Genomic DNA, 24,677 nt, shown 5'->3' on the forward strand with positions numbered 1-24,677 from the left:
GATGTGGAGGACGTCTACAAATGTTTGTTGGCACTTTTGTTTTAGTGCCATGTTTTTGGTAGAACAAGCAACAATAGAATCTATGTAGCACTTCAACAAATCAAATAAAGGAAACAAATGATTCCTTTGCCTACAAATTTTAGGTTTACTCAAAACCAAAGATAAACTGAAATTTTTAGCATCCTCATATTGTGCTTTTTGTATACTCCTTGTAATCAAAATATTATTGTATTACTTGATGTTGAAAAGCTGACTAACTCAATGACTATCCTTTTTACATTTTGCCCCTCCTAAGACAATAATTTTACAAACCTTGCAATTTTTAAATGACTCGTATTGAAACAAGAAAGAAATTCCTAGGAGTGGGCAAGGGATACATACATGTGTGAAACACTAGGGTCAAGTTTTGAGTTCTGCACATGGATATAAAGTTATTTCAAACTCAAAGTACACGATAATTGTAACTGTTTTGTCAAATATGTTATCTTGGGACAATATCTTGGCCTAGGGCTGATGTTGGGTATACAATATGCTTACATTAAATTTTGTTGAAAATGTAGTTATCAAGATTTGTTAATATTAAGTGATGTTAAGACATAAGATTTGAGGAAGTAATTTACTATTTGACTGGTCATAATTGGGTTTCGAGCTATAATAAATGCCAATTGAGAAGTTGTGACAATATTAAAGCATGACGCACTTCAATTAGTTAGGTCTATGTGGCTTATTACAAATTCAGAGTCTTTTTTTCTTGCTAAAGATACCTGGTGTTAAGGGACACTAGACCCAACTTTGTATGGTCAAATGGCAACTATAAATTGGCAATAACTACCTAAGTTGGGAAAACAAAAAATACAACAGCCTTGAAAGTTGAAACATCAATGTTAAGCATTCTAAATTTATGGCCATAGAGCAATCTCCATTCTTTAGCACCAAGTATATTCCCACAATTATAAAGTTAGTAAAGATAAAGCCCAGTAGATTTCATTACTCATCTATAACACTCTTTCTTCTTTAATCATTGTCCTCTGGTTGGTTAAATCATGAAATGGCAAAATTGAGTGCACACAAAGACGACTTTTTATGCACTAAAGTCTTTCCCTCTTGTTGATCCTAAATTTTACCATTTAATGAACACAAAAATTATGTTAATGTCCACATATGACCAAATTTAAGTCAATAGAACTTGAGAGTACATCAATACACATAGAAAGTTCTAGAAAGCGAAAATCCTAGAGAAGCCCAATATGGGGAAGAAACAAAACCCAAAGGACAATAGAATTGTAGACCACTAACACATGATCAAGAAACCAATATAAATAGTCAAGTAGTGGGAACAAGATCCGCAAAGAGAAAAAGCTAGTGAGCATTGGAGGGATAGGATACAAATCTCATCAAATATCTATATTCAAGCCTAAAACAAAGGAGTTGTTGGTGTCATCATCAATCACTACAAAAGGATCAATACATGCTAAGACTAGGAGAGCCAAGTGGGGAGATTCTAAGAGAAAGCAAGGTACTCCCTCTAGAATCAAAGATATGTCTAAGGCCGATGTGATTCCCACAGTAATGAAGAGGCTCGTAGTATGTTTTATTCCTATGCTTGGAGAAAGTTGGGGAGGAGTAGATCTATATTATCGAGGAGGGGTTGAGTTGTGCCAACAAAAAGATGTAGAACCATGTTATCAAGTGAGAAGTTTTGGGGCATTTGAGAAAAAGATAAATTGTGAGAAGCAACATCTCGGAAGTCTATCTACATCTATGTGTAGTAGTATCCAACGATCATTTAGAGCCTACATGGGCTAGAAGGCGACCACCTAGGGGCTCAAGGATCTCTAGGGACTCCTTGCAAAGATCTACACCAAAGGGTGACAACCTCTTAGATTAAGGGTCAAGCCTTGCTGGTCCAAATATCTAAAGAAAATAAAGAGAGTGATACCTAAGTCCCTATGGAAGGAATGGTATCTCCCTCTAATCTCGTAGTAAATGGGCCATCTAATGATGAATTCTTCCTCAATCGCCAACTCCTAGAGGAAGCAAAGGCAATAGATCCAATCTTGGAGAAGAATATGATGATCTATCTGAACTTGTAACTGGTGGAAAAACACCCTCAATTGGCCATGGGGAAGCCTCAAGCTATTTGAACAATGTTTACCATTCTACACGCATAATAAATGCTCTATATAAAAAGCAAGCCTCCAGCTAAGTAGCACAAGATCCTAGATGTATTGTTCATAAATGTCCTCTCTAGTAGCTCTAACAATAGTCTCCTTCTGAAGGAGTCAAGTAGGAGCATCCAAGAAATACATGAAAGGAGGTAATCATAAATTAAGTCTCCCTACTCCCAAAGTTTAGACCATCCCTTTTCCTTAGCTAGTCTTATCTCTTTTGAGAAAGTGCATCCACATTATTAATTGTTTCTAGTCCCAAGTGGAATGGAAACATTAATATAGGTTTTCCATCACCATTTTTAATGATCTCTCCTACTCTGAGTTAGGCTTTTTCAGTACACTAAACAAATTATCAGTTATCTTTACCAGTTTCTATCTTCTAAGAATTTCCTAATCCTGCTCAGAATACTTAATTGATTTGGGCTTCCAAGCATCGACCAACTGTGATATTGAAGCCTCTATCTTCCCTCATATTCTTCACACCAGATTTTCATTCTCCTACAAGTTTTAAAGGTTCTTTCTAGTTAGATTCTAAATTATAATGACTGGTTTAATCATCTCGATTGCCTTCAAGATACCATTCTGAAGTCTTCTTGGTCATGCAAATATCCACTTATTGATTTTCAACCAGGGTATCCTATTTCAATTCTATTGAAGAATCTTCTCCATATCCCCCATACCATCTTACAACACAGAAACAGATGATCTCCATCTTCTAAGATGCTCCTGCATAAAGGACATACTAAAGGGCCATGTATTCCACCATGGGTGAGAGCATCATATGTCAGTGCCTTTACTGCAATCACTAACCATCGAAAGACATTTGCCTCTAAAACAACCATGCTTGAACCATTCATTCATGGCTGGAAATTGTATTCCATCCCCTTCAACTGTTATAAAGAATTTGAAGTTGCTGACAGCAAGCCATACATTGGCATTGGGAAGGCTATTGCTACTTTTTGGCTGATGAAACAGAGATTTTTCTGTGACATCAACAAGGTGATGTTTACATTGTTTTTGATATCTTTCCTGAAATTTGACCATCATGAATGTGCTTTGGCTGTATTTGATTCAGTGATAAATCTATATTATTGACTTATCCATACATTATTTGTTTGCTACTGATGTTGTTTGTTGCTTTTGGCTGTTATGGACTTATCCATACCCAAACAAAATAAGCTCTAACCCTTTTCCAGAGAATATACTTGGTACAATCCTATTTCTGGCCTAAATTTCTCATTGTTTTATTCAATCTAGTTCAATATGCCATTGGCTTCATTTGACTACACAACTTCCTACAACTTTGAGTCCAGGGTAACTTGCTCACCAACAAACATTGAATGTTCCTGCTGTCAAACCCCCTCTACTTATTATTTCATAGCAAAAGATTCAGCACAATCACTTCCAATGAAATTTTTAGATTGGAAATTAAAAGGACAGATTACAGATTGTTGTTTCTATCACTCCACAGTAGTCAGATGCATTCATTTTAGTTTCACATCCTACTTTAGAGCATTGACACTTAAGTTTTTGTCAATGAATTGGTCACTCCAAATCCTCACAAGAAAGAATCCATCATCGCTGAACACTAAACTTATCAGGCACTGAAATTCTTGACATTTGTAAAAACAGGCATAATAAAGATAAAATGGAATTCCCTGAACTACATACAGAGCCCCTAGATGTCCAAGTACAGAAATTAAATCCAAGCATTTTGTGCTTGACAACTTAGAGTTTACATCTACAATTCAATATGAATCGGTGAATATTCTGCCTAAACTAGAAATTACTTGATACCTAATTCAGTAACACAGGTGAACAAAATTTGAAATGTTGATTTTCAGTAATAGTAACATTACATTATAACACATTCTGAGGCCATTTTTTCTGTCAGAGTTAAACAGAGGAACGGTAGAACTAGTTAGTTCTCTGCAGATTTTGTAAGCCTCATTAACATGGTGGACATAGAGATTGATGAAGTCAATAAACAATGAATCAAACACAGACTAAATTATCCACAGGTCAAGTTTGCATGCCTAAACAAAAGGACTCATTATCCTTGCAATGTGAAATTTACATTCAACAAGTTTGAAATTTGAGAAGCAATTCAAACAGAAAAAAAATTGTCGAAAGAAAGGAAAAATCACAAATGAGAAGTCAGGATGATATGTGTTATATTTGCTAAATGACCAACTACAAAAAGTTAAATTTTTGAAAGAACTGGGGGTTCAATTAAATCATTTACAATAAGAAGCTATTCCAGCAATCTTGAAGTTTGGCTCGAAGTCCATATCATTTTCAATATTGGGATTAAAAGGAAAATTACTAACAGCTAGAGAATTTAGTGAACATTACGAAGAGCACTTTTTCTATGGTTGAAACAGTAATAAGTGGCAGAATTAGAGACAGATAGGAAAGGATATCTAAGAATGTTTTTTGCCAAGAAGATTCTATTAGCAGAAAATTAATAGAAAGAATTAGGTCTTATGTTGTGCCACTATTTCAACTATGTACATTCAGGGATCAGTTAGACAGCAGTAAAAAACCCCAGCATCTTCAGCACAACACTAAAAACAGCAATGTGAAACTGTAGCTCAAAAGACGGCATGAAGGATACGGTTGAAGCTGAACACGACACAAAGGAACATGAATCATAAAGTCTTGAACAATTCAAGAAAACATCCCAAGTTACAGATCTGGTAAGCATTGGGGTTAAGGATAAGAATGACTATATTTTTACTATAGATCAAGAAGAATAAGAATGTCCATCCCAGCCAAACATAATCCTCTTTAACTTTCATTTATTAATCATAGTTCATTTTCACAAATTTCTGCATAATCAAGATATACAGCCTACAAAAGGATCGATCTGTATCTATTAAGTTTCCAACTTTCCGTCAACAATAATTCTACTTCATGCAAATATTGATAGAATTAATTCCATCTATTTCATAATGGTGAACTTGTGCATTCTATTGTGTTTTAAAATTGAAAAGAATGTATAAAATGTCTTTCTTCCATAACAGTCTCAATTCTTATTATCCCCTTCTATTTCCCGATAAAATAAAACCATAACTACGGAGCTTGTATAATTTCTTTGTAAAATCCAGTCAATAAACAAGCATCCTTTCAACAAAGAGTTGGCAACATATGTTTCAAAAAGCATAATTGGTGCAGAAAAACAGCTATGCAAAATATCATTTTATTTGATAGTAAATTAGGTATTTCAATAAATTACAGAGGATAAATTTATAGCAACATGTAAAATATGTGACAATGTAAAATGATATAACTCACATTCATCTAATGACAGAGAAGAAAGTTTAGAAACAACTTACAAGGTCATGCACCATGGATAGAGTTATTCTTTGTCCCAGCAAGCTCAATTGATCAAGCATTGTTTCTGCATCTCGAAGAGAACCATCGGCCTTAATGGCTATGAAATCCAATGCATCGGTGTCAACATCCAAATTTTCTTCAATTGCAAGTTTCTGCAACCTGCTTACTATCTCTGACTCCTTGATCTTTGGAAAGAGATATTTTTGACACCTTGAAACAGCAGTGTCAGGTAGTTTATCTGGATCAGTAGTAACAAGTATGAATACAGCATGAGCTGGTGGTTCCTCTAGACACTTCAGGAGTGCTGTCCATGTTTCAGATACCAGCATATGGCATTCATCAATGATAAAGATTTTGAACCGGGAGAAAGATGGAGCTGAGGCAACATTCTTGAGCAGAGATTTGACTTTATCTAGCCCATTGCTATTTGTAGCATCCACTTCTCTCACATCTCCGCTCTTACCAGATGCAAATGCAGTACATTCTCTACAGAGTCCACAGGGCCTTAGTTCCTCAAGAGAGATACAATTCAGAGCTGTTGCAAATATTCTAGCTGTTGATGTCTTTCCTGTACCACGAGGACCTTGGAAGAGGTAGACAGGGGCAACTTTCCCTTTCAAAACAGCATTAACCAGAGATTGCACAACCATGTTCTGTCCCACCAATTCATCGAAGGACCTTGGCCTATATTTCTGACTCAAACTTCTGTGCATGTCTGTATAGACTGTCAATTCTCTACTTTCAGATGTCAGAGCAAGCTCCAGTTTTTCTCGACCTTTGTGCCTAGACCTTTTCCTATTCAGTCTACTAGCCTCCTCCAAAAAAAGGTCTCTAGAGTCATTAGAAAATCCATCACAGCCATCCTCTGCTGAGGATGCAGCAGTTTCACCCACGTCAGTCAGCAATGGTAAAACTTCCATGTCAAGATTCAATTCTTCTGACCTCTTGGAGTCATAAGCAGATGACATTAAGTCTTTTTGTGCTGCAATCTTACTTCGGGGAAGAATATTGCTACTTTTCCTCCTCACAGAATTGGCTGGTCCACAAGAAAGATTCCTTCCTCTACTATCTGGGAAGTTTTTGCTTCTATGTCTAGGGGTTCTGGGCCAGTAACAGGGAATTCCACATCCATGTCGTGGTAGATCCAAACCATCCATTTCGTCATCACCAGAAAAAGCCGTTCCATCACAAGACCCACGAATGCTGGATTTACCATCGTTGTTGACAGAACGTACTGATGTTGGTGTCTGGGAATCCTCCTTTTGCTTCCCAATATATTTTGAAATGTTTGAGTATATCTTTTTGTTGTTCTTACCTGTCTGCTCTCTACATTTTACATCATCTCTCATTAACAAGGGAGAACCTGAGCGAGAATCACAATCTACGCCTGAAGCTCTACTTCTATGCATCCAAGACAACCCACCTTTGTCATCTCCATCTTCACATGGATCCTCCTGATCTAATAAGAAAAGTGAAAATGCCTCTGCAGAATTATGAAGAGAAGGGGAAACATTAGCAGATCTTGATACAGAATCCTTTTTGCCACCCTTAAATAGCCTGTCTCTCCTGCCTTGTTTAGTTGCTGTTCTTTCACCATTGCCATGCTCTATTTCTCTCCTTGAAATACTAATTTTTGATTCATCAACAGACCTCCTTGGTGGGAAGTCTCTCTCATTTCTAACTGGATCTCTACACTCATCATCAAAGCATTCATTTGGCCAATTATGAAGCACAGCCCTTTCTCCTTCATCTCTTCTCTTTAGGCCATTTTCATGACTGATCCCAATGTCACTCCTATTTATGCTGAGTTCCTCTGTGCTGCTTTCTTGGTCCAGAGCTTGCTTCAAGTTCTTAAAATCGCCGCTTAATCTACCACTTGTCTTACGAGACACACTGCTTTTCTCTGCTCCCCAAGGACTTGTGAATTTTGCAGAATCCCTCTTTGAATAAGCAAAACCATCATGCCTACTCTCACATTCAGCTTCATCTTCTTCTTCTTCTTCTTCTTCTTCTTCAGTATCATTTGGCAAATCCCAACTAGAACGTGCAGCAGGGGGACTGAATTTGAGCAAAGAAGTTGTAGGGTCCCTTAAAGACCGGGCTCTTCTCAGAGCAGTAAGGCGCTTTGTCAAAGGCTGACCCACATCCAACATTGTCACCCTGCACACTACCACTGATCTTTAAACATATTACCTGAAACTTCCAGAATTTTCGTGCTCAAAAGAGGGCTCTCTATCCAGCAAGAATTGAACAAATTTAAGACTCTAATGAAAAAATAAATCAATAGCTATATACAAAATATCTTCCAACCAAGGATATGTGTTCCCTGAAGTACCTTTGAAATCATCACAAGACAAAATCCTTCACAAAAATAACCTAGAAACAGCACAAGCACTATAGTTTGCTGAAACAGAATATAAATGGAAGATTGCTTTCAACTTATTGACTGCATAAAGGCGCCAAATATTTGAAAGTTTACATGAACTTTATGACCAAACCGACAAAATGGGCCTACCGAATAGACAGAAAAACTTGGCAGAAAGGTACTACAAAATGAACTTTGAAATGTACGCAGAAACAATGGCGCGCAAGAAGAGTGGGAAATATTTTTAACCCCACCTGTGCAGAAAATTCAGCATGTGTGAAAATCTTCTATAATGTAAAACACTCATCCAGATATAATAATTTACAAACCAATTAACAACGCCATTTATTGCAAAACAGAATCACACTTCATAAACGCCTCACCGACAAAGCTAAAGTCACTCTTTAAGCAAAGTTTCAAACTGTGTTTCTGACATTATATAAAGCTTATAAACACAGCCGAACCGTGTCATTTTACACACCGGATTTACGAGCGTCTGAACACAACATGGCTTCAAAACTAAATGTCAAGACACTCCTTTCAACTACCTGAAAAAACACCGAAAAGACTCCAAAAAATATTCTTGAAACTCATATAAAGATTGACTGGTAGCTTCTTTAACGCCAATCGGGCCTTCATTTTACAGATTGATACAGTCCGTACACATTCTGCAACGTAAATTTAAATTAAAAAAACGCTGAAGATTCTCTTTAAATCACTTTTTGCGCAATCAGACACGTCTTTTTCATGATTATGCGCCTCTATCCATCATTACTCCAAACCAAAATAGAATCTAAGGTTCCGTAAAAACGAGCAATAAAAATGCCAAGCTAAAAGATGACTTTTTACACAGTGAAAGAGTCATATTAAATCGATTAAACAGTGCGTTGACATTTTGTCAATCAAATTTACCACACAAAACGTAAAGATGCCGTTAAATAACTTCTAAAAACCGTTGAAAAGTCATCATCTATAATATACAGCCCTAAACAAAACTTTTACAAATCCGTTAAGAACAAGATTTAAAAGCGATTAAAAGACTTCACTTACCCTAATTAAATTTCAATTATCGATCAGAAATAAAGTCGGGAATTTTTGGCCGCTCTGCACGAAAATTTCAACAAAGTGCAACGTAAACAGAGTGAAAGGCAGAGAATCAAACTGTGCATCGAAAATTAAACAGAGATTCGTAGTTTTCCTTACTGTTCCGGATGCCGAAATTATGTTTTTTTCAGCTCGTCTTATATTCTTCTGCACATTGCATTAAAGTTTCAACACCAGCGCATTAAACGGCAGGACCACATGGCAGCAAAACTCCCGAGTACGGATATACTTCTCTTTTAGGGGATAAAACAATCCAATGGACAAAACAATGCAGTGGAGCTCCCATGTAGAGGGAAACTCTGCATCATCTATTTTGGCTCTTGCGCTTCTGCTTCTTTGGCGCCTCGATTTCCATGGCACCTTGGTCCATGTGACCGCGTGGAAAGGCGAGCTTTTACTATTAAGCATTGTCCAGAGATGTGCTTCCAAAACCTGTTTATGGCATGCTGACAGAGCATGCGCAGTGCAGAGGCTGCTGCTACTGATACAAACGTTCCTCTGGTCTCTTGGCTGTTGCACGCTGACGTGGCGAACCGGAATGAATTCCACCTGACCGCATATGCGCGCACATGAAAATATCTGCGTGACGGTGATTGATTAAATTGGAGCCGATTTCACGTGGGAACTTTTAAGAACGCCGATTTAAAAGATTCAAGGAGCTCTGATATAAATTTGTAACACTATTTATGACAGTGGCAAGCATAAATATTTATAGTTTTATAATAAAAAAATTATTTTCTGAGAAATCTATATACTTATGTCGTTTGGAATTTATATAATATGATTTCTAAATCAATCCATATAGTTTTTAAAATAAATTCTATCTATTTAATATTTAAAGTATCTTGATTAAGTGTTCAAACAATTTAAAATGCTTTCCAATGACAAGAAGTAGAACACAAACACCTAAACTAGTGGGAAATATTTTTTATTTAATAATTCAAAAGGTTTTTGTTGGACATGTTATCATTGATGTCAAAGGTGGTAAGATTGTCATCATTAAGGTAAAAGGTCTCACAAGTCCAAGAATGATATCAAGTAGGAATATCACATAATTGGCATTGATGTCAAATGTGTTGAACACACTCAGATGTTGAGAGAGGGGGATGAACTACCATACATTAATTTTACCCATTTATTGACTTTAGAACCATTAATTCAGATCTGTAGAAGTAAAAATGGAACACAACATCCTCCTCCTCCTCCTCTTCATATTCATCTTCTTCCTCCTCTTCTTCTTCTTTGTCTCCTTCTCATTCTACTCCTTCTCATTCTTCTCCTTCTCCTTCTTTTCCTTCTCCTCCTTCTCCTTCTCCGTCTTCTTCTTCGTCTGCTCCTCCTTCTTCTTTGTCTCCTTCTCCTCCTCCTCCTCCTTCTCCTCCTCCTCCTCCTCTTATTCTTCGTCTTCTTTGTCTCCTCCTCCTCATCCTCCTCCTCCTCCTCCTCCTCCTCCTCCTCTTCTTCCTCCTCTTCGTCTTCTCATTCTGCTCCTTCTCTTTCTGCTCTTTCTCCTTCTTCTTCTTCTCCTCCTCCTCCTTTTTCTTCCTCTTCTTTGTCTTCTTCGTCTATCACGTTTATCTCTCTCTCTCTTAGCTTATTGCTTGTTGCTTCTTTCTTGGTTTATTCTTTTTAGTAGAAGCCATAGGTTGCTCAAGAATAGTGGTGGTTGACCTCCTCTTACTAGGAGGTGTTTGTGTGGTTGCAAAAGGTGTTGGTAGTGCAGTAGTGGTAATAGAAGACCTTCTAGTTCTTCTAGGTGCAAGCGAAGATTGTGGGGTAACAAAACAGTTCTGGATAACTCACCAATGCCAAATTTGTTTTGTAGATCATTCTTCATCTTCTCAATTGTCTCATCTATTCTCTTTTTTCATTAGATTGTTGGTTATTTAATCATAGGTGTCAAACCTTTCTGCATTTGAATCTTTTTGGTTTTTCATCAATATGTCTACGTATGCTATCTTTCAGGTCCGAAGACCTTATAAGGTAACTTAGGGATCTAAGAGGTTCTAGGCTCAACAACCTCCATATAGTAGTTGTCTTTATCTACCATGAATGTGATTACTTCTTTGTATGTTGCTACAACCTTTGTTGGTATTTTGTATCTACTATTCATCTCATTCTAAAAAACTTTGAAAAAGCCATGATCGGTTGCATCACTAGCCTTTATATTTAGGAAGTTATGCATGTGTTTTCTAATCTAAAAACCAATGAAAACATCCTTTCTCCAAAGGATATTTTTCTACTAGGGAAGTTCTCTTAGAAAATAAAACACTAAACATATAATTAATGAAACATACTGAAATGGATACTTTGTTTCCTTGGTTTTGTTGAGATTCTCCATCAATTGATTTCTCAAGAGCTCACACAAGTCAACATCATTTCATTCTTTCACAATTTGATGTGTTGTATGTATGGTAGTTGTAGATGTGGAGCCCTCTCTATTGGTAAAATAGACTTTATATGCAATGCTCATAGTAGCATATATGGCTCCTAGATCAATAATTCCATCGATTCTCAATGCCCTTTTTGCCAAATGTGGCTCCAATTAATATTGTAACAACATCATTTTTCATAAATTTTAGTGTAAGGACTTCTCCCATAAACCACTGACTGTGACCTCTCTTATAGCCTCTTTTGTTATCAAGTATGGTTGATCCAACCAAATGAATTATTCATGTATACAACTCATCTAAATTTATACCATTTCTCTTCTTTGTAGAACATAGGGAAATTGCACTAAATGTCCAATTTCTTCTGCCCTATATTGGCATATTTAGGTTTCAGCTTGAACTCATCATCCAAAAGACATTATTCTTTTAAATTCAGCAATTTTAATATGATTATACTCTTCCAATAGAGCATGGATGCAGATGTGAACATCCTTGACATGAATAAAATCATTGATGGGTACACAAGAGAATCCACCAATAGGGTCATTAGTGGTAGATTTGTGAGGGTGTTTCTTGAATAGAGGTCATGGTTTGTACACAATGTCTACAATTCTTGGAGTAGCCATAATTTACTTCTGAGCTTCTAGGGTTTGCAGAATACCTAGAAGATTGGCAGCTAGGGTTTTCATGCAGATGCACTTACAAGTTAATTTGAGACTTAACACTTTAGTCACTTTTTATTGCTTCGAATGACATAAAAAATGACCAAGTGTAGCATATATACCATTTCCAGCTACCCCATCAACTCTACATTAATTAATCAACTTATTTTAGTATCTTTTAACCCTTCTACTACAATAGAGGTTGCCCAACACTCCACAATCCTTCACAAGAGGATCATTTACTATGGACATTGAGTCATTCAACTTGGTATTGTCAACACATTATGTTCATAATATCTTGAATCATTTTTTTGAAGATTTCAACATCTTTGCTTCTCAGGAATTCTAAAGTTCTGTAGATATAACGCCCACTGAAATGCTAACTCTTCAATTTAGTTTCTAGAAGAACTATTTGCACCACCCTAAGGTATAGATCCATCCTTCACCTTATCATCTTCCTTATCTTTCTTCTTCTTTACCCACATCTTTTCCATTTCTTTCTTTATCTAGTCAACCTTATTTTGTGAACCAAATGGCCTGACATTCCTTTTGCAAAACTTAGCAACATGTCCCCGTTTGTTGTAGTTATAACATGTATTACCCTAAGGCGAAGCATTTCCACTTCTTCTTACATTAGATTTAAAATTAGCTATCTTATGACCAAACTTGTTATACATATAACAATATCAGTTGAGGGATTGAGTAGTCCTAACATTTCTCAAATTTATGAAAATAATCCTCATCACTCTACTTCTAAATTCACTTGCTTTCTGACCATATTTGTTGCATGCATAATACTAACCATTAAAGGGTTGAGGCCTAGAAGGTCAAAATGAGTTTATGTTCACCCTACTTCTGCATTTTGTAGCCTTATGTCCAATCTTGTTGAAAGAAATAATTGTCATTAAAAGATTGAGGATACCTAGTTTGAGTAGATTGATTAAGAGTTGATCTTTTGATGTTCTTCCTCTTGTTTTGAACTAGAGTAAGGTTATTTTTATTTTCTAAATAGTCTTCTTGAATTTATCTTGAACCTTTTCTTGTCCTTTATTGTACTTAGAACATTCTCCTTTTTCAAATCAAAGGCCACCTATGTTCTTGTGTGGTTTCTAACAACTAAGCATCTCATCAAGTATTTCACTACCTCTTTGAGTTTCAAAATTTTCTCCACTTGTTCTTTTTCATCCTTCAAATCCCTTTTCAAAGTTATAATTTCTTCCTCAAGATTTGTACATTCTATTGTCTTGTTACTAAGTTTGGTTTCCATGCAATATTTAATCTTCTTTCCTTCTTCAACCTAAATCTTTAGATTTATTATGTCATTTTCAATCCTTTTGAGATAATCATTGCAAATTTTGCTTCCTTCATCCTTCAGCTTGGCAATTTCTTCTTCTGTCATCTTGAGTTTTTCCTTGCATTCCTTGTTTTTCGAAAGCTACTTCTTTATCTTAATAATTATCCTTTCAACCCTATTGATTTTATTCTTGTACTCTTCACTTTGTACTCTAGCATTATCCAAATCATCAAGAGTAATGTGGAGTTCTCCTAAATCTATCTCACAATCAACATGATCAATATCTCATCTAGGAGGTTTCATAGACTCAAGATTTGCCTCTGGAAGAATCTTATCATTTGGCATCATTGTAAAATACGTGTGTTCGAATGCAAGATCTACCTTAGTTGTTAGAATTTTTCCTTAATACCAATTGTTGAACATACTCAAATGTTGAGAGGGGGGATGTAAATCAACATTAGTTAAATTTAACCATTTATCGACCTTAAAACCATTAATTTAGACCTATATAAATAAAAATGAAACACATCATACACAACACAAGAACAACAAGATTTTTACGTGGAAAACCCAAGGAGGGGAAACCCAAGTTTTTACAAACTTTATTTCAAGCTCACTGCCAAGGAAGATCACTACTCCTTGAATGGACTTGTAGGCTAGGGCATAGTGCATTAGGGCAAGATACAATACTTGTAGTTTGAAGTTAACTTCTCTAGAGAAAGGTACAATAAAATTTATATGACATACATAATGTGAATTATTGTAGAAGAAGCATCTAGCAAATGTCAATAGTGTAGTCCTCTTTATAACCCAAAATATTTGTCCATACAAATTCAACACTCTTCATAGTCATTTGAGAAATTGTAGTTGTATTTCACACTTCATAAAACTTTACATCAACTCTTTGCTTTTTACCAATGATTTTTTCTTCCTTATATATCCTTCGCACCATCCAAAAACATCATTTAGGTTGGCTCAATTGGGACCTCACAAATGAAATGTGTGACCCAAAATAGGTTGGCTCCAAACACATACATCAATCACAAATTTAGGTTGTGTATTAAATTACCACATAACTGAACCTTAATATTTTCATAACACATCTTTCAATGCCAATGAAATAGGTTTGGATCAACCACAATTGAAGGAACATACCATGTTGACTAAATACCAATACCACTATCAATATTGCTCATTGTTAACATCTTTATCATTGAGGAGAGACTCAACACATCATACAAACCAAGAATGAAGCATTGAATGCCATCTACAACCTTCCTACAACATCTCTTGAAGGAATAAATCATAAAGTATTAGTGTTGAGGAATATCATCATTGAACTGGTAAATATTGTGCAGACTGAAACAACTGCATGAAGTCATCATGACGAATATTATGCATCGAAGTACCAATAACCTTGACACTCTTGTTTCTGGTCCAATACACTATCTTCAACCTCTTCCCAAAACCGTAAGGTCCTACCAAACATTGTGGTAGAATTTGGAGCATTCTAGAGACCCAACTGAAGCATCTTACACTGATAGATTGTAAACCAAAGATCCAATACTTATAACTTTATTTGTACAAATAGTTGAAACCCGAAATTTGGTAGAACGATACTTAAAATACTACATGCTTGATTCCGGAATAGCACACCCAAATCATGCAAGGTGAAAGAATGCAGAGTAAAATACCAACACATAGTCACAAGGAACCAGATTATTATGTAGATAGACAAATTCACTTAGACAACCAATCACGGTATTGAACTCAAACACCATGGTACTAACACCTCAAGCATGTAGACTTCAACCAAGACAACCGTAATATATAAACAATTCAATAATTAAATAAACCAATACATACCATTTGCTCCTAACTAGTATAATGTCATCAGGTGATTATCTAGACTATCTTCTACATCTTTTATCATTGGTACAATTTCTCTCAAATATCTTCAACACATACACACACCAACAAATACATCAATGACCTTTACACATACTCCAGTTATCTCCTTAGTGGCAATACATACTGTTAGACATCAAGTTGACATCAATGACAACAATTATTGCCAACAAAGTGAAAGGAATGACAACTTGGGGGAAACCTTTAGAATATTAAATTAGATGTTTGAGCAACAATGTAAGCTTGATATTGTCACTTATTCCACACTTGTTGATATTTTATGGAAAAGAGTAAAATTCAATCTAAGCTTATCATTTAGTTGATGAAATGGAAAGGATAGGGTGAAAGGAATAAGTTAAATATTCTTTAGAAGGTAGCAAGTCTACCAAGTGCCTATTGAGAATATGATTCTTTATTGTGTTATATGTAAGAAAATTGGTAGACTAATGTTGCATTATGGACAAGATGATTTGTCATAGATATTAAAATAAAAATTATGTAAGTTTCAAAATCCTAAAAACCAACAAATTAATTTATGAACTGTAAAAAAACTCGACTCTCCCATAATAACAATATTGAGGCATGAAGATGGAGTGCAAGGAAGAGAAAACTTGCGAAAAAGGGCAGGTGCGTGAGATCAAGCAGGGGAATAGATCCAACCTTGAAGGAAGGAACAAATCAGATGACCACCAAGACAAGTAGAGAAATGTGAAGTGGAGAGTGTTTGATATTGACTGGGAAAAGAATGTTATCTCCGAGAATGTTATATCAACAAGGGAAATGGCGAGCGAGGTAGGGTAGGGCGAGAGAGAAAAACAGAGGACAGATCGTGAAGTACAGAGGGAAGTATTCGGGAGTCGTTCGGTGAGGGACAATATGGTCAAAGGTGACAAACAGATTACAGACTGCAATAACGATAAATTCTCAAAGGAGAAGGATAATGCCCCAAATCAGAACATCACGAAAGAAAGCAACACGTTGAGACGGGTTGAGATTGAATTAACAGAGGAAGCTATCGATGACAAAATTATTTGGGAGGATCTCACAGTTATAGCCAGAATCATTGGGCCAAAGGAACCTAGGTGGAGCATTAACCCATGGATAAAAGACAATTGGGGTAGACAAGTTGTGGTGAAATTTCTGCTAAAAGGCTTTTTTGTGGCAATCTTCACAGAGAAAGGAATAAGGGATCAAATTCTAAGTTCAAAAAATTGGTTTTTCGATAAATCGCCACTCTACATTCAACCGTGGACACCCAATTTTAACCCGTTGAAACTCGCAGCTTACGAAACTCCGGTATGGATCAGAATGTATAATCTCTCAATTGAATATTGGGGGGACTCATATCTTGACAAAATTGGGCGAACGCTCGGTACCTTTCTGGAAATTGATGAAGGAATAATCGAAAATGATTCATATATATATGCTAGAATGAAAATTGTAGTGGTCGAACATATTCCTCCTCTTATTAATCTTAGAACGGACAATGGAATATGGAAACAGGGCATTGAAATTGAGAAAGAATCTTATGTGTGCCAAAGATGTGGAAGTAAAACCCATCAAACCAAAAGTTGCAGAATTTTTGTGGGAAGGGCATATAATACTCAGCAAAGGAAAGAACATAAGGAAAAGGCAATATGGTTGAAGAAAATAAAAGAGCAGAAACAGAAGCCTCCTGAGATAAAATCATTGCCTGATGATAGGAAGCATCTCGAACCTAACCCTCAACCCTGTCAAATAGAATAAAAAATCAATAATGTTGAAAGAGTGGCTATACCAAGCCAAATTTTGTCTCCTATGCCAGGCTCTTAGGTCGTTAACATAGATGAAAAATGCACTAGCGATACTGAAGGGAGTAGTTCAGACCGGGAGGGTGAAGACGATGTCTTGGATAGTCTAGACCCTAGATGCATTAGTCAATCAGCCAATACCCTTCTGGGCAGAGCAAAAGGGGTTAAAAATAGGAAAAGCCATAAACATATTAGAGAAAGGCATCATTAGTGTTTTGGAATACATGAAGAATTCCAAGGGAGGCAGCCCCTCCCTTGGACAGATATGAGAATCTCATCTTGGAATGTCAGTGTCAGGGGCTTAACAGCCCCTAACAAAAGGCGCTTGGTCAAAAGATCTTTGGCAAAGCTCAAATCTGAAATGATCTTACTTCAGGAAACTAAATTGAATGGTCATAAGGTGGATGAATTCATAAAATTTTGCAATAAGTGGGAAGGACTATTTCAAGACGCCAGAGGTTCTGCTGGAGGACTAGGAATTTTGTGGAACTCAGAGGTTTTTGAGGTGATCCCACTAGAGTCCAACAATTTTTGGATGGCATGCAACATTAGGTACAAACCAGGGGGCTTTGGTTTCCCCTTGTTTAATGTATATGGGCTGATCAAGACAGACGATAAGCTAAGAGTATGGACAGAAATATATGAGCAATTGTAGTCACTAGAGATGCACAAGGTAATATTGGCTGGAGACTTCAATGCTATTTTAGATATCGATGACAAGGAAGGAGGGTTGAGGAAGAGCACTAGAGTAATGGAAGACATCAGTGAGTTCATAACTAAATGTCAAGTGGTGGATGTTATCCCGAAGAATGGTAAGTTCGCCTGGACCAATAGGAGGCTTAACTTTTCAAAAATTTCTGAAAGATTAGACCGCTTTTTTGTGAGAGAATGGTGGGTTAATGGTAGTTTCTCCACTGACACTAAAATTATTTTGCAAGCTGGATCGAACCATCTCCCGGTTACTTTATCAATCAATCATGAGGCTCATAAGAACAGAAGTTACTTCAAATTTCAGAGTATGTGGTGGCGAGACCCTAAATTCTTAGATCTACTCAAATCATGGTGGTTGGAAAGTAACTCTTTTTCGGGCTCCCCTAGCTTCTGTTTTGTAAAGAGAATTTAATACATCAAAAAAAATATAAAACTCTAGAACAAATCCTCATTCAAGAATATATTCTTTGAAAAAAATCGAATAGAGGAAGAATTGGAAGAAATCAACAATTGAGTCATGCTAGAAGGGATGGTCAGGGAAGACTACTTGAAAGAAAAATTCCTAAAGGTACAGTATGCAGAATTGCTAAACAGAGAAGAAGTGTATTGGTGAGATAAATCGAGAGCATTATGGGTTGCTGAGGGAGACCGCAACACAAAAAAAATCATGCAACTTCAAAAGTTAGAAGAAACAAAAATAGAATCACTACTATCTTGGATGATGAAGGTATTTTGAGAAGCACTGAGGCTGAGTTAGAGCAGGTGGCACTCGACCATTTTGTTAATCTATTGGGTAACTTCTATCAGGCAGGAGTTTTGCCAGATAATAGGCTCCCTGATCTTATGCACAAGTTGGTAAGTGCATAGGAGGCTAAAATGCTCTGTGAACCATACTCCCTAGAAGAAGTCAAAAGGGCCACTTTTGAGCTTCATCCTCATAAGGCACCAGGCCTAGACGACATGACAGCTGAGTTTTATCAGAAGTGTTGGGACTTTCTGGGATATGATATATGGTTGGTTGTAGAAGAATTCAGGAAAAAAGGGAAGTTTGTAAGAGAGATGAATAATACAGTCATTGCTTTAATTCCCCAAAAATAGGAATGCACTTCAATGCACGATCTTAGGCCCATATCATTATGCAATACCATATACAAAATCATCTCGAAAGCAATGGCCAACAGACTAAAGAAGCTCTTACCTCATCTTATCTCAAAAAATCAGAATGGGTTCACCCCCGGGAGAGAATTAGCGGACAACATTATTTTAGTTTATGAAGTCATGCACTCCATTCATAAAGAGAAGTCAAAAGGTATGTTCATTAAGCTTGATGTTGCAAAAGCCCATGATAAGGTAGTTTGGCAATTCTTGATTAAGGTTCTTAGCTGCTATGGTTTTCCAAAGGAGTGGATAGACTGTGTGAAATTTTGCATCTCCTCGGTTAGCTTTTTTGTGCTTGTCAATGGTGCAGTTTGTGGCTTCTTTAAAGCTACCAATGGATTGAGGCAAGGGGACCCTTTATCCCCGGCCCTCTTTGTTCTCATGGTAGAATTCATTAGCAACTTAATCAAATCCAAGCAATCTGCTGGTCATTGGGAAGGTGTACAAGTTCATAGATTGATAGAGCCCATTACCCATTCTCAATTTGCGGATGACACCATTTTGTTTGGTGAAGCAACAATGAAAGAAGCCAAAGGAATCAAAGAGGTATTAGACGAATATTCTAAGTTGTCAGGCCAGGTAATGAATATGGATAAGTCACAAATTTTCTTTTTCAACACAGAAATATTGTTACAGAGCCGCATTTCGCATTTGCTTGGCTTAAAAATTATTGATCTGCCCCTTAAATATCTTGGGATCAGAATTAACATGGGTTGTAGGCAATCACATATTTGGGAGGATGTACTCAATTCTTGTAAGATTAAGTTAGAGCAATGGAAGAATAGATGGCTTATGCAAGCTAGACAGATATTAATGATTAAATCTATGTTATCAGGAGTTCCAATCTATAGTATGCAATGCTTTCAAATGCCCAATTCGGTTGGAGTGAAATTAGATGGGTATCTAAAAAAGTTTGTTTGGGACGGGGCCAAGGAACATAAGAAGATACCTTTGATTAATTGGGATACAATGCGCATGCGGAAAGAGGATGGAGGTGCAGGGTTGAGAAAAATGAGTTTGCAAAACTTGGCACTTGAAGCGAAGCTGTCATGGAAAATGTACAAAGGCCCACTAAATTATGGTGCAGGATCTTTCAGAAAAAGTATTTGGACTTAGATGATTCTAAGTGTATCTTCACAATTGCAGATGTAGACAGGGGCTCTCCCACTTGGAATTTCCTTTGGGACAATAGGGGCATATTAACAAATCACATATCTTGGAAGATAGGGAATGGTAATAAGGCCAAGTTCTCGCGGGACTCATGGGACGAAGAAATGTCGCTTGCAGAGTGTTTCGAAGATCAAGATTGGGTGAACACCATTGAAACCACTATTGGCACACATGTTGCTAGCTATTTTGAGAGTACTAAGCCACGTAGTATGAGGACTTGGAAAAGGGTAACTATTGGCAGCCCACAATTGTGCCAAAAACTCAATGAATTACTTAATAACATATCAATATTAGCATCAGATGAAGAAGACAACCTATTATGGTGTGCAACAAAGTCAGGGGAGTATAGTGTTAAGCTGGGATATGAAATCCAAAGGCACAAAATCCTCAATCCGGACTGGCCCAGTAAGTTATGCTGGAACAAATGGGTACTGCCCAAGGCAGGGGCATTCCTCTGGATTGCACTGAATGGGAGAATACTCACTAGTGATAGGCTAAAAACAATAGGTATACAAGGGCCAAGCTGGTGCATGTTATGCAACAATGGGGAAGAAACAGTGGACCATTTACTCTTCAATTGCAGGTTTTCTCAGAGGTGTTGGGATTGGTTTCTTTGAATGGTTAGCCTATCTACAGCTAGAAGTATGACCCTGAAAGACTTCCTTGTTACATGGCCTAGATCTAGTCAGACAAAATGGGGAGTACTTTGGTTGATTGGTCCATCAATGATTGTTTGGCATATTTGGAAAGAGATAAATAAGTGAATATTCAAAGAATCGACTAAGCCAATAGAAGTAGTCATGGATAATCTTAAGACAGGCATAGAAGAACTCATTTGTGGTAAGTCAAGGAATGCTAGAAAATTAAAATTCAATGATTGGGACATGGAAATGGAAAGGAATTGGTCTTTCAAAAATGCTTTATTCCACCATCCCAAGAAAAGAATCAACAGGAAAGAGGTCAGATGGGAAAAGCCGCATAGCAATTGGGTAAAACTTAACTTTGATGGGGCCTGCAGAGGTAACCCAAGACAGGCCTGTTTTGGAGTAGTTATTCGAAATGAGGAAGGGAATCTGGTGAGTGGTACGTATGGCCATATTGGTTACGCTACCAACAATGAAGCAGAAATAAGGGCCCTTGAGGCTGGGCTTGTCCTATGCAAAGAGAGAGGATTAACTAATGTACAAATTGAAGGAGATTCTCAGATAATTATAAATGGGGTAACTACCGATAGGTTATTTAATTGGAAACTAGCTAAATGGATACCTCGCATTTGGTTCTTACTGCAAGCAATTAAGCCATATGAAATATCACATATTCACAGGGAGGGAAATCGAGTAGCAAATCTTGGAGTCAATTCACATGCTGCAGAAGTGTCAGTTGATCCCGAGGCACTAAACTCAGAGATTACAGACTTGTGCAAAGAAGACCTATCGATAAAGAAATGCAACGGTGTGGGATGATGACCCTTGAACTAGGCTTGCGGTGGAAGGACAAATGATAGAATTATTGCACTACGAACTGGCTAATCCCTCCAAAGATGAAGCGACGATGGTCTGAGTTACAGAGGATAGGCAGATATGATGGAATGGTAGATTCTTGCAAACCGTGGGATCTAGTTTAGTTTGGAAGAATCTTCTAGAGTTTGTAAGACTTTTTATTGGTCTTTGAAAGAGCCGAATGCATGGTTAGTAAGGCGTTGTGAAGGAGTTCCCATCTTGGGCAGTGCTTGGGCAGGGCTGAGACCTATTCATGGCCTACTTTGGTAACGTTTGGTGCATGAACTGTGATGAAACATTAGGCGTGCAGCTTCGCAGCTTATTTGTCTTTGAGGCCTATGTTTATGATGCGATCAAAGGACTAGTGAGGATCACACTTAACTTTGACCGTCACTGGTGCGATGCCACGATTTATGAAGCAGTGCTCATGCCATTGGTTGACATCATAGAGTGCAGGGAAAAAGTAGTGGAGGTCTTGAGTGGTTTTGTCAAGCCAGTCAACGGCAACAACATTACAGATTCCATCCTAAGTCTACTAGAGAATGAATGGATTAGCATTCTCAAGACTTATTTCCAGTCGAGCTACTTCTTGCCATTAAACTTTGAGGAAGAAGATGAAGAGGAAAGCGATAAGGAGGAGGGCAATGAATCAGATGACAGTGAGATAAGTAGGACAAAGCGCAGATGTGTTGAAAGGGAGGATTTAAAAGAGCTGATGAGATCATTTGGGGAAAATGCATGGGAGGTGTTTAGGTGCACTGTATAGAATGGGAACATGGCCTCGTTTCGTAGGGTAACTAACTCAGAAACATGGTGGTTCTTAGTTGGAGCCACTGCCAGTGTAATCAACATCGGAGAATATGCGGGGGTGATCATGCAGACCCTCAATGCGGATCAGTAAGTGGCATAACCAAGTATGCCCTATCTAAATTTTTCATCCTATAGGTAGATGTACTCACTACAGATAGTAGTTTTTGTATAGGGACCTGCCAGTAGGCAGTGATATCTATTGTAATAGTTTCTTTTATGCAATACAAGGGTGCTATCCCCGTACTGATAGTTCTTACCATTAAAATATAAAATATAAAATTATGTAAGTTTCAATGTACATTGTTGGCAATTTGGAGGAATTGATTATGTGTTGCATTGATGTTTGTCAGTGATGTCAACACTAGTTGTTTTGTTGTCTATTGGGTTCCGGTAGTATGGTTGGATTGTGATGAACATACTAGGGATATGTTCTGGTTTGTGGAATTGGTTTGGATTGGTTATTCATGTGTTCTTGATGTGTATCACATTTAGTTGGTTCAAGATTTGATGATTCAAATGTTATCATTTGTTCTAGTAAGCCTTTTGGTTACCAGTAAGGGTTTTACCGGTAGAACTTTGTTGAAGATCTTTTGATGAATCTGATAGGTGGTGTTGGTGCTCCTTCTAGAAGGTTATCAGGATGTTGATGGTTATCGTGTTCATGTTCCAGTTGATCAGTGGTGTTTCATTTGGCTTATGGAAACCTACTTTAGGTATGGTGGTCATTTTGTTAGGTTATGGACCAGTTTATGTAACGTGTTGGTTGATACTCCCGATGTGCTACCAGTTGGATTTATCGATTGGTTTATGTTGTTTTGATCTTAGGTCGACTTGGTTTATCATTGGTTTGCAGGATTATGTAATAGATCTATTACAATATTATCTTTTAGGTGGTCAACCTAATTGTTTAGGTCCTGGTTTGGTATAAATATGAAAATGTGATGTAAGATCTCTTTGTAGATTATGGTATGGGTTATGGGATTATTTGTGTGTGAATGAAGTTGTAATCATATGCAGGGGTTTTGGTCAATCATAGGTGATCTAATTGGGTTTGTGTAAGAGGTTTTAGACCTCCGGTATTGAGCTTAACCAGAATTATACTCAGATATAGGAGATGTTATTCTTGAAGTTCAATCTTCACTCCGGATTGCAGTCCGATGTTCTCTATAGTCAGTGAGACTCCTTTTGTGATGAGCAATGCACTCTAGGTTGTTGGCCTTCCTGCATGTGCATGCCCCTTACTATAATATTTATTCATATGATCAATGGATAGATATTGTGGGTCTCCAATCCCATCATGGTTTTTCCTCTTTGGGGTTTTCCACGTATAAATCTATGGTGTTATGGTGTTTGTCATAAGTAAAATTCATCTTAAAAACAAGTATCAATTAGAAACAAAGGAAAATCATGAATCCTTATCTAATCAAAGAATTCTAACAAACGGACAATGAAATAATGTAATATCAAACAAATAGGAATTAAAATCATTCAATTAAACTCCCTATTCCAAGATCGCATATAGCTTCCATTACTCTTCTCTTCTCTATGGTATGATGGCTCTCAGATATTGCGCTGGTAACCTGCAAGTGACACAAAGATTCAAAGTTCGTGATTATTGAAAATGGAGATTGAATGCTCAATTTATAGATTTTTGGATGAGATTGATTGGAAGGTGGAACAAAATGATCAAGAGGTGGAACTCAAGTGAGCTCACATGCTGATTGATAGTTGAATTGCCAACTTGGAGGTGAAACATAATAGATTGAATAGATTAATGGAGTCAACTGATTGAGAAAAAGCTAACTGGGGGAAGAAAAATGATGATTGGAGGGAATAAAGAAGATGACCAAGAGAACTAGAAGATGGAAATAGAGATTGGAGAGATAAATGATTTAATTAATTGATTGATTGAATTAATTAATTTAGCATGTGCTTGCATTTTGACTTAGATTTTCAATTTAATCTTTGCATGGTATTTATTCAAATAATTGAATTTATTTTAATTCAATTTAGCATTTGAATATATTTAGAACTTGACTTTGATTTTCAATTTGGTGTTTGAAATCATGCACATGTATTTGAATTTGGAAGAATTAATTAGTTAATTAAATAATTTAAAGAAAGTATTTAATTATTTATAAATGGAATTTAATTAAATAATAAAGATTAGTTAAATTAAAGGATTAAATCACAATTAATTAAATAATAAATATTTAATTAATATTTAAAAGAGGGTTAAATGATTAGATGATTAGAGATAGAAATTGAGAATTAATTTATTTAAATAATAAAGATTATTTAAATTG

The 24,677-nt window shown here is 36.7% G+C and overlaps 2 protein-coding genes across 6 annotated transcripts in view; one reads left to right on the forward strand and one right to left on the reverse strand.

Annotated features, from left to right (window-relative positions):
- The window catches only part of LOC131068881 (protein STICHEL-like 1), a 48,094-nt gene extending 38,552 nt beyond the window's left edge, over positions 1-9,542 (reverse strand). The window contains exons 1-3 of one of the 5 annotated variants that reach the window (XM_058004149.2): positions 9,079-9,542; positions 8,926-8,979; positions 5,510-7,670 (exon numbers count right to left, since the gene is read on the reverse strand). In XM_058004149.2, the coding sequence (XP_057860132.2) occupies positions 5,510-7,663 (2,154 nt within the window). In that variant the 5' untranslated portion in view covers positions 7,664-7,670; positions 8,926-8,979; positions 9,079-9,542. Of the gene's footprint in view, positions 1-5,509; positions 7,684-8,356; positions 8,660-8,925; positions 8,980-9,078 lie in introns of those variants that run through there. The other 4 variants (XM_058004151.2, XM_058004150.2, XM_058004154.2 and 1 more) reach the window with 4 other exon arrangements.
- Positions 9,543-20,862: 11,320 nt separating this feature from the next.
- Positions 20,863-21,525, forward strand: LOC131068854 (uncharacterized). Its single transcript, XM_058004134.2, has one exon. It carries the CDS (start codon positions 20,863-20,865, stop codon positions 21,523-21,525), a length of 663 nt encoding a protein of 220 aa, XP_057860117.2.
- Positions 21,526-24,677: the final 3,152 nt, after the last annotated feature.

This window comes from Cryptomeria japonica, chromosome 3 (assembly GCF_030272615.1).
Source record: "Cryptomeria japonica chromosome 3, Sugi_1.0, whole genome shotgun sequence".
Lineage (NCBI taxonomy): Eukaryota > Viridiplantae > Streptophyta > Pinopsida > Cupressales > Cupressaceae > Cryptomeria > Cryptomeria japonica.